At 43.0% G+C, this 16,018-nt stretch overlaps 1 protein-coding gene across 5 annotated transcripts in view; it reads right to left on the reverse strand.

Annotated features, from left to right (window-relative positions):
- Nucleotides 1-16,018, reverse strand: part of ADGB (androglobin) — a 178,074-nt gene that overhangs the window by 42,235 nt on the left and 119,821 nt on the right. For all 5 annotated transcript variants that reach the window (XM_029058720.2, XM_039911155.1, XM_039911153.1 and 2 more), the window contains exons 25-28: nucleotides 14,264-14,417; nucleotides 6,970-7,157; nucleotides 4,133-4,317; nucleotides 674-873 (exon numbers count right to left, since the gene is read on the reverse strand). In XM_029058720.2, the coding sequence (XP_028914553.1) occupies nucleotides 674-873; nucleotides 4,133-4,317; nucleotides 6,970-7,157; nucleotides 14,264-14,417 (727 nt within the window). The remainder of the gene's footprint in view (nucleotides 1-673; nucleotides 874-4,132; nucleotides 4,318-6,969; nucleotides 7,158-14,263; nucleotides 14,418-16,018) is intronic.

Here is a 16,018-nt window from a genome sequence, read left to right on the forward strand (position 1 = left end):
GTGGGAGTGTGGAATTCCAGGCCAGAGGGAAGATGTGGGCAGAGTTTGGAGGGGGGAAAGATTCGATCCAGGTATAGAGGCAGGGATTGTGAGTGGGTGGGGGGTAGTAGGAGATGGGTGAGGTAAGGTAGAAGTGGGAGAGCTGATTGATTGCCTTAAAGTCGATGGTAAAGAGTTTTTGTCTGATGCAGAGATTCAATCAGTTGTATTTATTGAGTGCTTACTGTGTGCAAAGCACTGTACTTCGTGCTTGATGAATGGGCAACCACTGAACTTCTTGAGGAGTGGGGAAATGTAAACTTGGTGTTTTTTTGGGAAAGTGACCCGGGCAGCGGAGTGAAATAATCACTGGAAGGGGGAGAGGCAAGGAGGTCAGGGAGGAGGCTAATGCAGCAGTCAGGGCAGAATATAAGTGTTGGGATCAGCATGATAGCAGTTTGGATGATGAGGAAGGGGTGGATTCTAGAATATGAACCGCAATACTTGGATATATATGACAGTTTAAAAGGAATTGCTACGTCAACATTATTTCAAGAATGGAGACTTTCCATGGGGGACTTTTAAGGTGAGGAGATAGGAATTTTCAGTAAATATCATGGAAATTTTTATGAATAACGGGAATTAGGGAGAAAAGTCTAAGAGCAATGCTGTAGTATTTTTTGAAAAATCTCACCAAAGGTTGGACTGCTCCATTTTCATCTAAAGTTGGAAGGAGGACACTATCTTCTTCCAGGTTAGTATGAGATTCCACAACACTTCCAGGCCTAGAAACCATCTTGTTTGTTCTCTGAGCCCCAGCTGTTTTTTTCTTCATACTCAGTGAATCTTGCTCCTTTTTTAGGTTACTATGACCAACAAACTGTTGTCTGCTTGCTATTATGAAGAGAAAAATATCCATTCTATGTTAAAATGAATTATACTTACTGTTTGAAATATTTAATTTTGTACAATATGCATGGTGCTACATAGTTTAAAAGTAGATCTTATCTCTTTGAATTTATGAATTTAGTGGCATGAAAAAAATATTATATATTCAATATATGTAGCAATATGCAATATACATATTACAATCACTTTGCAGAGTTGGTCATAATTTGTGGTTTTGCTTTCCTTTTTAGAAAGCTATTAAGATTGATGAGGGTGCTACTGGGGATAGCAGTTGCTAAGTAATTTCTCAAAAGTAGTGAGAGTCCTCTCCCCTCCTACCAGGTCTGGGAAGGTTGCCACCATGAGTTAAAATTTAAAACGTACTTAAAAAAAATGAGTCATAACATTGACTTACTGCAGTAATTCTCTCCCACAAGCCTCATTCAAATTAGATTCTAATTAGCAACCTGGCCCTCAAGAACTATGGATAATTTATTTTTGCTTTCTTTCTGAAAATCATATCTCAATTTTAAACATTATTATTCGGAAGGTTAGTCAATAGTATCTAGTGAGCAGCCATTATGTGCAGAAAGCTTCATCCATTTCTTGCAGGGAATTGTAGAGCTAAATGAGAGACAAGATCTTGCCTTTTAAGGTGATAACCACCTAAAAAGAAGACCACAATGAAGGACCCACAAACTCACATGAAGATTAATGGAGGGCATGTGACCTAATATGTAAACCTTGGGACTAGGAATCCAGTTGCAGCTCTGCCTTGAGTGCGCTTTTTGACATTAGATAAATTGCTTAACCTATCTGGCCCTCAATTTTCCCCATCTTTAAAACAGGGGTATATTATGAAGTTGTTTTAGGGTCAGGGCCTCTGTCCAATTAGTTTATCTTTATTTAATAATGTTGGTATTTGTTAAGCACTTACTATGTGCCGAGCACTGTTCTAAGTGCTGGGGTAGACACAGGGGAATCAGGTTGTCCCACGTGGGGCTCACAGTCTTAATCCCCATTTTACAGATGAGGGAACTGAGGCACCGAGAAGTTAAGTGACTTGCCCAAAGTCACACAGCTGACAAGTGGCCGAGTCAGGATTCGAACCCATGACCTCTGATTCCAAAGCCCGTGCTCTTTCCACTGAGCCACACTGCTTCTCATCTTATTTACTAATGCTTAGCCAAGAGCTTGGCATGCAGTGTTTAAATAATACTAAAATGACCATAAAACACATCTGAAAGAAATATGTAAACAAATATGTTTTTGAAATGATGTTCAGAAGTCCTACGAATTAAATACCAGAATTTAATTTCATTAAAATGTGGTCTATATTCCAACATTATCCAAAAAATGAACCCCAAAGCTACAAATAAGAGCTTCACTTAATTTACCTCATATTAGGTAATATTTTAGGTAATAGGCCATATTCATATCATAATAAGGATTTGTTTAATTGGTTAGTGTGTGCAAAGTACTTTTCTAATTTCAAGGGTCTTGTTCTGTCTTATGCCGTTGAATTGATAATCAGATCAGGCACAGTCACTGTACCAAATGGGGCTCACAGTCTGAGGGACTGTAAATATTTGGAATCCAGATTATGAATTCTGGACTTAAAATAGGAATGTTTTAAATATTTTTGTCATTTTGAGATTTATTGGGCACTTAATGTATGCAGAGCACTGTACAAATTGCTTCCATTTTGGAATAGATAATGGATGTAAATATAATAAACAGAAAATATAAAAAGAGACACAGTAAGGATAGCATTGCCTCCAAAGACAGGTAAAGTTCTAATATGTCTTGAGGAAAAGTAATAATAAGATCACAGTGGGGTTTTTTTGAAGTTGATGAAGTTGATATATTTTCCCATACTTAAAATGGGGATTTTTTGGATATTCTAGTTCATTCATTCAGTAGTATTTATTGAGCACTTACAATGTGCAGAGCACTGTACTAAGCACTTGGAATGTACAATTCGGCAACAGATAGAGACAATCCCTGCCCAATAATGGGCTCATAGTCTAACCAGGGGAGACAGACAGCAAAGCAAAACAGAACAAAACAAAAACAAGACAACACTATCAAGATAAATAGAATCAAGGGGATGTTCACCTCATTACCAAAATAAATAGGGTAATAAATAATATATACAAATGAGCACAGTGCTGAGGGCAGGGGAAGGGGGAGGAGCGGGGGGGGGGGGGAGAGGGGGAGCAGAGGAGGGCCTCTTGGAGGAGGTCAGCTCTCAGCAGGGCTTTGAAGAGAGTAAGAGAGTTTGGCGGATGTGAGGAGGGAGGGCATTCCAAGACAGCAGGAGGACATGGGACAGGGGTACACGGCAGGATAGGCATGACCGGAGGACAGTGAGGAGATGAGTGGCAGAGGAGCGGAGTGTAGGGGGTGGGCAGTAGAAAGAGAGAAGAGAGGTGAGGTAGGAGGAGGCAAGGTGATTGAGAGCTTTGAAGCCAAGAGTGAGGAGTTTTTGTTTCAAGCGGAGGTTGATAGGCAACTATTAGTTGATAGTTATTTGAGATCTCAGCATTCCTCCTTGGGCATTTTTCTAGTTACTAATAATCTTTTTAATAATTTAAGTCAATCTTTGATGTATTCCAAACAGCTTTGGATGTGATAACCCTGAAAGAAACAAATCTGGTCATTGTTGAAACCTCAAGGTGGAAAAACTGTTTAAAGACATATAATACGTAGTTTTGCAAAAATGACACCCTTTTGTCTGAATTAATTACAATTAAATCATTTCACTGTTAGTAACTAGCATAATCAAAAGTTTAGAAAATAATTGGTGCTTGGACCAGCATGATGGCAGTTTGGAAAGAGAGGGAGGGGCAGACGGTGGAACTAAACAAGCAAGAAGTGGAAGATGGTAGTGACTGAACATGCAGATGGAAGGAGAGAGATGACAGAGATGTGAGGTTGTGAGACAGGGAGGATGGTGGTTGGTTTCAATAATGATCAGAATATCAGCAGGGAGGGGAGGATTTGGGAGAGAAGATGAGGAGCTCAGTTCCAGGCACATTGAGTTTGAGGTGTTGGCAGGACAACCCAGTAGAAATGTCCCGAATGTAGGAAAGAAATACAAGATTCCAGTGAAGAAGAGAGGTCAGGACTAGAGAGGAAGATTTGGGAGACATCCACATAAAAACGGTAGTTGAAGCCACGAGGAATAGTTAAATAAAACCTGAGCTACAATGTTTACATCACTGCCAAACTAAAATGTCCCATACAAAATCGCACCACTTACATTGGCAGCTTAAAATCTTTTCGTTAGATCTAAAATTAAACATAGGGATGACAGCGTGGCCTTTTCCAACAGTGCTTGCAACCTCTTCTTCATTTACCAGAACCTGTAGCTTGATGAATACATCCGGTTTAGAAGTGTAAACCTGCACTGTAGCAGCATTCGCTGCAGCGACTTTCACTGAATACCTAGAAAAAGAAACGAAAAGTCAAACAATTTTGCCAACTAGACCAATAAATTATAAATTTGACATAGTACTCAAATAGGAAAATATGCTTTGCTACTGCTACCACCCCATAATCCATCAATCAATTAATGGTATTTGGCTGCTTACTGGGTGCATAATACAATACTCTGGGCTTATACAATAGTTAGTAGACATGATCCCTGTTCTCCAATAGTTTACATTTCAATTGGGGAGAGATATTAAAATAAATTACAGATAGGGGAAAACAGCAGAGTGTAAGGATATGTACATAAGTGCTGTGAAGCTAGGAGTGGGGTGAGTATCAAAGTGCTTAAGAGTACACACACAAGTACGTAGGTGACACAGAAGGGAGGGCAAATTGGGTGGAGAAATGAGGCTAGTGAGGGAAGCTTTCTTGAAGGAGATATGATTTTAGTAGGGCTTTGAACATGGATGGAGTGGTGGGAGATTTCCAAACAGGAGGGAAACAAGTGAGGCAGCATGGCTTAGTGGTTAGATCATGGGCCTGGGAATCAGAAGGATGTGGGTTCTAATCCCAGCTCTGCTGTGTGACCTGGGGCAAGTCACTTAACTTCTCCAGGCCTCAGCTCATCTGTAAAAATAGGGATTAAGAGTGTGAGGCCCATTAGGGACAGGGTCTTTGTCCAACCTGATTGACTTGTATCTACCCCAGTGCTTAGAACAGTTCATAGTGAGCACTTAATAAATACCATTGTTGTTATTATTATCAATAAGGGGCCAACAGTGAGAGACATGAGATGAGATAAAGTGAGTAGGTTGGTAAGTGGGTGGGCTGGGTAGTAGAGGGAGATGTGAGGTGAGGTAGGAGGGGGGTAGAGCTTAAATCATTTTCTCTGATCTCCCTGCTTTGTTTCCTAATTTTAATTTGCCATAGAGTAGGAGCTTCAATGTGCTGCTGTCTCTTGTTCTCCTCACATGTCCCACCCAATGTGGTTGGGTTGCATTGAGTGTGGCCTTAGTGGTAGGAGACTGACTTGGTTCTATTACTATTGTTTTTATTATGGTATTTGTTAAGTTTTTACTATATGCCAGGCACTGTACTAAGTCCTGGGGTGGACACAAGCTAGTCATGGTGGACATAAGCTAGTGATGGTGGACACAGTCTATGTCCCACATGGGGCTCAGTCTCGATCCCCATTTTACAGATGAAGTAACTGAGGCAAAGAGCAGTGAAGTGACTTGCCCAAGGTCACAGAGCAGACAAGTGGCAGATCTGGATTAGAACCCATGACCTTCTGACTCCCAGGGCTATGCTCTATCCACTATGCCCCACTGTTTCTAGGATTCCATTATTTGTGATCCTGACCCGGCATTCCTCTAGACTGTAAGTTCGACGTGGGCAGAGAATGTATCTACCAACTTTGTTATACTGTACTCTTCCAAGCACTTAGTACAGTGGTCTGCACAGAGTAAGCACTCAATAAATACCATTGATTTGAGGTTGCGTACAGTTCAGAAGTGATGTTGATGGATCTGCCCAAGGAGCTCGAAGGGCAGCCCAGGCTGTAAAAAAAAAACACAAAAAAAACCAGAGCCAGCTACCAGTCCCACTCTATAAACTGCTGCTGTGATACTATTTGACACCCTCTTACAGGATGTACAGTTTTCTACTTAATTGTGGTATTCATTAAGCGCTTACAATGTGCCAAACACTGAATTAAGTACTGGGGTAGATACAAGATGATTAAAGTCCCACATGGGACTCACAGTCTAAGTAGGAGGGAGAACTGGTATTGAACCCCTATTTTACAGGTGAGGTAATTGAGGCACAGAGAAGTTAAGTGACTTGCCCAAGGTCACATAGCAGGTAGTGGTGGAGCTGGAATTAGAACCTTGGTCCTCTGACTCCCAGGCCTGTGCTCTTTCCACTAAGCCACATAGTTATTTCCTTCTTTATCATTGCAGTGTTTGTCATTGTTCTGCTTTCTGTGTTTCTTTGTAGTTCTGGGGAGCCAGTATACCTTTTTGGTTGTATGTGTGGCTTCCCTGGTACAGGCAGATAAATACCTCAGGTTCTTGAGCTCATTGTCAGCTCCTTGACAAAGCAATAAATTCATTTGCATGCTTTCCTGGTTATGTGTCCCTGGAGCCTAGTCACCTGCTTCAGTAATTCTTAAGTGACTGTCTCTGGGACCTTATATAATGCGGGAAGGTTGTTGATTTGGATGTGTTTGATGGAGAAGCAGAAGGATACTTTAATTCCTCCATCCAGGTTTTCCTGCTGCATGTTCTAGCTTGGATGCACAAAACAAATTGAACATGACTAGACCCCCTACACATCCCTACTTTATCCCACTGGTGCTGGGGAATGGCTTCTTCTTGACATGGCCAGCTATTCTGCCAGGAAGTAGTCTCAAATTTTTAAAGAAATTCTAGCACCACCCCCTTATACGATCACAGAATTCTCTACATCTATTACAAAGGTATCAAATGGGATTAAAATTTATTATATAAGCACTAAATTCTTAAATTGGAGAATTTTAGAATTCAAGCTTAATTTTGATCCAGTGGAATCAACCATAAAATTCAAGTTTTCTATGAGCCTTCTGATCCCCATAGTCATACTGGTCTAAGAAATAAATAGCTGATTAATCAAAAACTTGACAGGTACCTAAATAGAATTTGCTTTTCATTTGGGATATAATAGTCCTTAATTTCCTTAATTGAATAGGAATTGTTTACAGTCTCTCGAGAAAGATGTGGCAGTGGAGAGTATGAGCCAATAAGCCGCAGTTTCCACTTCCCAGCGGCCACGTGTAAATCACCGGTATGGGCTTCTGCCATAAATGTGTATCCTTTCTGAGAAATAGAAATAAGGAACTTTTATTGGGACCATGTCACAGGAGGAAATAACATTTTCGTAAGTTTATGATACATAAAATGAACGATTTCATTCATTCATTCAATAGTATTTATTGAGCGCTTACTATGTGCAGAGCACTGTACTAAGCGCTTGGGATGAACAAGTCGGCAACAGATAGAGACAGTCCCTGCCGTTTGACGGGCTTACAGTCTAATCGGGGGAGACGGACAGACGAGAACAATGGCGATAAACAGCGTCAAGGGGAAGAACATCTCGTAAAAACAATGGCAACTAAATAGAATCAAGGCGATGTACAATTCATTAACAAAATAAATAGGGTAACAAAAATATATATAGTTGAGCGGACGAGTACAGTGCTATGGGGATGGGAAGGGAGAGGTGGAGGAGCAGAGGAAAAAGGGGAAAATCAGGCTTTAGCTGCGGAGAGGTAAAGGGGGGATGGTAGATCGTTTCTGCAGGAAGATGAGCTGGGCAGCGGAGTGAAGAATGGACTGGAGCGGGGCGAGAGAGGAGGAAGGGAGGTCAGAGAGAAGGCTGACACAGTAGTCTAGCCGGGATATAACGAGAGCCTGTAACAGTAAGGTAGCCATTTGGGTGGAGAGGAAAGGGCGGATCTTGGCGATATTGTAGAGGTGAAACCGGCAGGTCTCGGTAACGGATAGGATGTGTGGGGTGAACGAGAGGGACGAGTCAAGGATGACACCGAGATTGCGGGCCTGAGAGACGGGAAGGATGGTCGTGCCATCGACGGTGATAGAGAAGTCTGGGAGAGGACCGGGTTTGGGAGGGAAGATGAGGAGCTCAGTCTTGCTCATGTTGAGTTTTAGGTGGCGGGCCGACATCCAGGTGGAGACGTCCTGGAGGTGGGAGGAGATGCGAGCCAGAAGGGAGGGGGAGAGGACAGGGGCGGAGATGTAGATCTGCGTGTCATCTGCGTAGAGATGGAAGTCAAAGCCGTGAGAGCGAATGCGTTCACCGAGGGAGTGAGTGTAAATGGAGAACAGAAGAGGGCCGAGAACTGACCCTTGAGGAACTCCAACAGTTAAAGGATGGGAGGGGGAGGAGGCTCCAGCGAAGGAGACCGAGAATGATCGGCCAGAGAGGTAAGAGGAGAACCAGGAGAGGACAGAATCCGTGAAGCCAAGGTGAGATAAGGTATGGAGGAGGAGGGGATGGTCGACAGTGTCAAAGGCAGCAGAGAGGTCAAGGAGGATCAGAATGCAGTAGGAGCCATTGGATTTGGCAAGAAGGAGGTCATGGGTGACCTTAGAGAGAGCAGTCTCGGTAGAGTGGAGGGGACAGAAGCCAGATTGGAGGGGGTCTAGGAGAGAATGGGAGTTAAGGAATTCTAGGCATCGATTGTAGACAACTCGTTCTAGGATTTTGGAAAGGAAGGGTAGTAGGGAGATAGGACGATAACTGGAGGGGGAAGTGGGGTCAAGAGTGGGTTTTTTTAGGATGGGGGAGACGTGGGCATGTTTGAAGGCAGAGGGGAAGGAGCCCTTGGAGATTGAGTGGTTAAAAATAGAAGTTAAGGAAGGGAGGAGGGCAGGGGCGATGGTTTTAAGAAGGTGAGAGGGAATGGGGTCCGAGACGCAGGTGGAGGGGGTGGCACTTGCGAGGAGGGAGGAGATCTCCTCTGAGGATACTGCAGGGAAGGATGGGAAAGTAGGGGAGGGGGTTGGTGGGGGGGAGGGGAGAGGCGGAGGGGTGACTTTGGGGAGCTCAGACCTGATCGTGTTGATTTTCGTGAGGAAATAGGTGGCCAGATCATTGGGGGTGAGAGATGGGGGAGGGGGAGGAACAGGGGGCCTAAGGAGAGAGTTAAAGGTCCGGAACAACAAGCACTCAGTGTAATACTGCTAAAAGGTTTTATTATCCTGATGTAGATGTAAGTACACATTGGGACTCCCTTAGCAAATACAGACTAATAAAGTCCCACTTGAAAGCCTTTCTTCATCTTAGACATTTTAGTAGAAAATGCATCAACTCCACATTTCTTTCCCTTTGAATAATGGCTAACCCAATTTCCATTTTTTTCTCGGCTGAATCCATTTTTCAAAACAAAAAATTCACTAATATTTAATTCTGTACTCTTTCTAGCCTCTTCTGACTCCTACAACTCCTTCCAGCTCCAAGTCCCATTTCTCAGTTCCCATTCCTCCCCACATTCCTCAGATGGTTTGTATTACCCTGCTGCCTCCATATCCTCCTCACCAATCTTCTTATTGATCTGCTGAGTCTCTATAGTCTAAATCCAGTGGCTTTGGTTACCACCTCTATTGTGGGTGACTCTCAAATCTACCTATCTAGCTCTGCCCATTCATAATGATAATAGTAACTGTGGTAATTGTTAAGCGCTTACTGTGCACCGGGCACTGTACTAATTGCTGGAGTGGATATGAGCAACTCAGATTGGACTCAGTCCCTGTCCCACAAGGGGCTTCCAGTCTCAATCTCCACTTTACAGATGATGTATCTGAGTCCCAGAGAAGTGAATAGACCTGCCCAAAGTCAGACAGCAGACAAGTGGCATAGCCAGGATTAGAACCCATGACCTTGACTCCCAGGCCCTTGCTCTATCCACTATGTCATGCTGCTCATCTAACCTTCAAACCCACATCTCCACCAGGCTGTCCATCAGTCCCTCAAAGTCCACATGTCTAAAACAGAACTACCCATCTTCCCTCTGAAGCCTGATTCTCCTCCTAATTTTCCCATCACCATCCTCACTGCCACAGACCCCCATGACCTTGTTGGCACCCTTAAGCCACACTTAGCACTCATATTCAGTCTACTGCCAAATCCTTCCAGTTGTTTCTACACAACATTTCATGCCCTCCATCCAAACAGCTACCCCCAGGCCAAACCTGGATCATATTCGACAAAAAATTTCTTTCCCTACCTCCAAAGCCTTACTGAAGGCACATCTCCTCCAAGAGGCCTTTGCTGACTAAGCTCTGCTTTCCTCTTCTACTCCCTTCTACATCCAATCAGTCACCAAGACCTGCCAGTCTCACCTTTATAATATCGCCAAGATCCGCCCTTTCCTCTCCACCCAAACGGCTATCTTACTGGTACAGGCTCTCATAATATCCTGGCTGGATTATTGTGTCAGCCTTCTCTCTGATCTCCCTTCCTCCTCTCTCGCCCCGCTCCAGTCTATTCTTCATTCCGCTGCCCGGCTCATCTTCCTGCAGAAACGCTCTGGGCATGTCACTCCCCTTCTTAAAAACCTCCAGTGGTTGCCCATCAACCTCCGCATGAAACAAAAACTTCTCACTCTAGGCTTCAAGGCTCTCCATCACCTTGCGCCCTCCTACCTCTCTTCCCTTCTCTCTTTCTACTGCCCACCCCATAGGCTCCGCTCCTCTGCCGCTCACCTCCTCACTGTCCCCATTCTCGCCTATCCCGCCGTCGACCCCTGGCCCACGTCCTCCCGCTGTCCTGGAATGCACTCCCTCTTCACCTCCACCAAACTCTCTTCCCCTCTTCAAAGCCCTACTGAGAGCCCACCTCCTCCAAGAGGCCTTCCAGACTGAGCTTCCCCTTTTCCCTCTGCTTCCTCTCTGCCCCCCCGCTTCACCTCCTCTCAGCTAAGCCCCCTTTTCCCCACCCTTTCCCTCTGCTCCTCCCTGTCCCCCTCCCCATTCTCCTTCCCCTCAGCACTGTGCTCGTCTGCTCATTTGTATATATTTTTATTAGCCTATTTATTTTGTTAATGAGATGTACATCATCCCCTTGATTCTATTTATTGCTATTGTTTTTGTCTGTCTGTCTCCCCCGATTAGACTGTAAGCCCGTCAGTGGGCAGGGATTGTCTCTATCTGTTGCCGAATTGTACATTCCAAGTGCTTAGTACAATACTCTGCACATAGTAAGTGCTCAATAAATACTACTGAATGAGTGAATAAATGAATCGCCCTGACTTTCTCCCTTTATTCATCCTCCCTCCAAGACCCACAGCACCTATGTACAAATCTGTGATTTTATTAATTTATGCTAAAGTCTGTCTCCTCCTCTAAACTGTAAGCTCATTGTGGGGCAGGTAATGTATCTGTTATATTGTACTCTTCCATAGTGCATAGTACAGTGCTGTGCATACAGTCAGCTCTCAATAAATCGGTCAATTGACTGACTGACACTGCACTAAGGAATTGGGAGAATGCAATACAACCGAGCTGGCAGCCACGTTCCCTCAATGAGTTTACAGTTTAGAGGGAGAGAAAGTCATTAATATAAATCATTAATTTAGGATATATAATTTAAAGATATGTACATACGTTCTGTGGGGTTGTCAGTGGGCAAAAACCAAATGCCCAGTGTCACAGATCCAAGGGCATAAACAACTCAGAGGGAGCAGTATGGTGCAATGGACAGAGCATGGGCCTAGGAGTCAGAAGGTCATGGGTTCTTATCTTGGCTCTGTCACGTGTCTGCTGTGTGACCTTGGGCAAGCCACTTCACTTCTCTGTGCTTTGGTTACCTCATCTTTAAAATGGAGATTGAGTCTTTGAGCCCTATGTGGGACAGGGACCGTGTCCAACCCTATTTGCACATATCCAACCCAGTGCTTAGTACAGTGCTTGGTACATAGTAAGTGCTTAACAAAATACCATTATCGTTATTATCATTATTAAGGACAGGGAGCCTTGGGGGAAAAAAGTGGTTGAGAAGCAGCATGGCCTATTAGAGAGAGCATGGGAATGGGAGTCAGACGATCTGGGTTCTAATCCCAGCTCTGCCATTTGTCTGCTGAGTGATCTTGGGCAAGTCACTTAACTTCTCTGGGCCTCAGTTTTCTCAACTGTAAAATGGGGATTCAATACCTGGTCTCCCTCCTACTTTAGACTCTGAGCTCCATATGGGACAGAGACTGTATCCCACTTGAAAAACCTGTATCTACCCCAGCACTTAGACCAGTACTTGACACTTAGCCTCTTGGAGATTTGACTTTAATAACGCCTTGAAGGTGGGGAGAGTAGTTTATCATCATTAGTGACCATTAGGGCCTTCTCTGTATTAATAAATGTAGAAGTAGCATGGCTCAGTGGAAAGAGCACGGGCTTGGGAGTCAAAGGTCATGGATTTGAATTCCGGCTCTGCCACTTCTCAGCTATGTGACTTTGGACAAGTCACTTAACTTCTCTGTGCCTCAGTTACCTCATCTGTAAAATGGGGATTAAGACTGTGAGCCTCATGTGGGACAACCTGATTACCCTGTATTTACCCCAGCGCTTAGAACACTGCTCTGCACATAGTAAGTGCTTAACAAATACCAACATTATTATTATTATTAATAATACCTTACATTTGTCTAGCAATTATTTTTCCAAAATGCTTTCACATCGGTCCTCTTATTTTCTCGTAATACCTGCCTTCCCTACCTCACAGGAATGTGTTTATCTCTACTTTGTAGATGAGGAAACTGAGGCACAGAGAGGTTAAATAACTTGCCTAAGGTCACTGAATAGGCCAGTGGGAAGAAAACCACGTGCCTGACTCAATGCTCTATTGCTCTTTGCATGCTAGACCCTGCTGCCTCCACTCACTTTGAATGCAGGGGTGCTATTTCCTGCATTTTCTGGCTGCATTATTTACCCTATAGACTCTGTTTGTTTCCTTACGCAAGTCAGAGATTATTGGCTCACATGTAAACTTCCATTGTGCACGTGCTGTTTAATGCTAAGGACAGCCTTCCGTGAAGGATTTACTGTCCTCACCTTATATCCTTCAACTGCCATTTCTACTTTTCTCCATAGCACTTATATACATATTTTATACTCTGTTACTTCTATCTGTCTCCACTAGATTTATAAGCTCCCTGTGGGCAACATAGCACTTATATACATATTTTATACTCTGTTACTTCTCTCTGTCTCCACTAGATTTATAAGCTCCCTGTGGGCAATGGTCCTGTCTACTAATTTCATCGTACTTTATCAAAGGCTTAGTTCAATGGTAATAAATACTATTAATTGATAAGACTACTCTATCTAAAATTTACTGTATTAAAAAACTAACAATGGCACTTCCAAGTAGGCAGAGCAAATTGAAAGGAAAAAGAGGTTGAAAAGAAAGAGAGGAAAGCTGCAACGATCAAACGAGTACTTAATGGGGACCAAACGGAAATCATGTCCAACCTGATTATCTTTTATCTGCCCCAGCACTTAGTAGAGTGCTTGGCACATCATACACATTTAACCAATGCCATTATTATTTAGATAAGGCAGAGCCTAGTAATTGGACCTTGCATTACCTAGAAAAAATTAAACAGTGTCCTTGGCCTAAACATATTAAATGAGATATTAAAGATTAATATTATTCACAAATACACACCCACATACATGTGCATCAAAAGCATTTCAGAGTGCTTACTGTGAGCAGAGAATTAAACTAGGTTCTTAGGAGCATAATTTACATGCAAAATATATTATTTTGGCTTTTGAGGGAAAAAAACAGCTACACATTGCCAAATATCCACTAGGTAAAAGACTAAGTGTATAATTATTTGGGACAAAATACAAAAGTAAGCAGCTGAGCAAATATAGGAAATGATAAATACACAACTACTTGAACTGTAATTTTTGCTCCCTAAAAGCAATTTTCTAACTGTCCCTAGCTCCAGCCTCCAACCATTCATTGCTCACACCCCACCCTCCTAAAAAGTTGGCTTTTCCAGCTCCATGTTACATCCTCTCCCTAAATCCTCCATCTTCCTGATCATACTACCTGGTTGCATCCTTGATATCGGATTCAATTCAACTAGCTAGCTCTTGGCCTGGCTGCCGTCATGAACTTGGAGGGTAGGAGGAGGTGGAGGGTGAATACTCTCTCCCTGCTTCCTTCTTCTTATATTTTCTTTTCATTGTGTGCTCTCTCTCCCTCTCTCTGTCTCTGTGTCTCTCTCCCTCCCCTTCCCCCTCTCCTCTGGCCCAATTCCATTTTAAGCCTTATCCCATTACATGCATTACTCCAGCTCTTAGTTCAAGTTCCTGCCATATCACAATTATTATTATTTAGGTATCTCAGAGTTGGACATCTTTGTCCTATGTGGGCACCAACCCATCTTCAGTCTCACCTTATTCCTGGTATAAACATGAGGAACTACCTTCTGAAACACTCTTGGAATTTCCTCCATTGTATCATTATTCACCACATGAAGCATACAGGCAGGAAGAGTAGTGTATACTTTAGGTACCACAAGCATGCTGTGGGCCACATGAAATGTTTCCCTGGAATTTAAAGACATAAGATCCACTTAAAAGTGTCCATGAATCAGTTTGAAATTTAACCTAAAATAAATACATGAAAATTTGAAAGAAAATGTTCCGTTGTTCTTTAAATGGTATTAGTGTTGATTTTCTTAGGACACCTGCAGTTCTTATCCTTTAAAGAGTCTATCCACAAAGACAATACTCTGTTTCATCTAATCCATAGCGTAGTTCACCCAGTGCATATTTACTGCATGATGATTCAAAATGATTTTTCTCTTAAAGCCAGATAACATACAACTTTACAATGAGTGCCATTCTTACCTGTGAGTCTTGAAAATTACTTTGTCTAATTCCTCCCACATCAAAATAAAAGTATTTCCTCTTTTTCTGTAGAAGAATATTCTCCCCAAGATCATTCCACTGTTAAAGTTTAGAGAAAGAGACCTGGGAGGGGCACTATTTCGTTCCCAAAATGGTGGTGCTGCCTGCCTTGGATAATCCTTTTAGTGTGCCAGATACCCTAAATATAGACAGTTCTTTCATAATATGTTTTGAATAGAATGCTGTAGAGGGATGTTCTGCTGATACCACATGTCTACCTGGGAAGAACACAGTCATGTGGGAAGAAATGGTTGTGCATATGCATGTACTATCATGTCAGTTTTCTTTAACACATGTTTGTCTAGAACACAACCCCTACCTCAGTTTTCTCACTTGTAAAATAGGGATTTCATATCTGTTCTCCCTCTTCTTCCTCCTACCTCTAGACTCCAAACTTGTTGGGGGCAGAGAACGTGCCTGTTTGTTATACTGTACTCTCCCAGGCACTTAGTACAGTGATCTACACATAGTAAGTGCTCAGTAAATACGAGTGAATGAATTAGACTCTGAGCCAACATGGGAGAGGGACTGTGTCTGATCTGATGATCTTGTGTCCACCCCAATGCTCAGTACAGTGCTTGGCACATGGTAAGCATTTAAAAATACTATTATTATTATTATAGGAGAAATGACTCATTTACAGGATTGACTTTAATTTCAGTGCTCTGCCCCATTTTCCTTAACAGATCCTTCAGACAGGGACCTGTAATTGTTTGATAATTTGAATGAGACAAACTCCGAAGGCAGAAGAGAAGAGAAGAAACTACAGCCTGTGCCCTATGTACTCAGAACTGAAATCTGACTGTCCTATCTTTCCACTCACCTAAGATAGGTCTCCGATATTAATATTGGCTCATGTAGATTGAAGCTACAAATGGGATTATCTCTAGGTAAAGTTCTTTTCCAGAATATACCTACCGTAGGCCCACAACCCATGTTCCAGCTCAGTATAGGCTAATCCCAGCTTTCTGCAGGGTGTGCTGGGGAATTTCAGAGCATTTATGGGAACGTTGGTGAAGTAAAATATGAATCCTGCCTCCAAGGAGTGAGCAATCTAATGGGGACAGTAGGCATAAATGTCCTGTATCTGGCCCCCCCACCCTCCCTCAACTGCCCTTGCTCACTTTAACTTGCCCTGACCCCTAGATCTGACCAGGGCCATGCTCAGGCTCAGGCCCCTTGCTGTTCTGCATCACTCTGATTTTTCCCTCTTTATTCATCCCCCCTCCTGTAATGTT

Source organism: Ornithorhynchus anatinus, chromosome 2, assembly GCF_004115215.2.
Source record: "Ornithorhynchus anatinus isolate Pmale09 chromosome 2, mOrnAna1.pri.v4, whole genome shotgun sequence".
In the NCBI taxonomy this organism is placed as follows: domain Eukaryota; kingdom Metazoa; phylum Chordata; class Mammalia; order Monotremata; family Ornithorhynchidae; genus Ornithorhynchus; species Ornithorhynchus anatinus.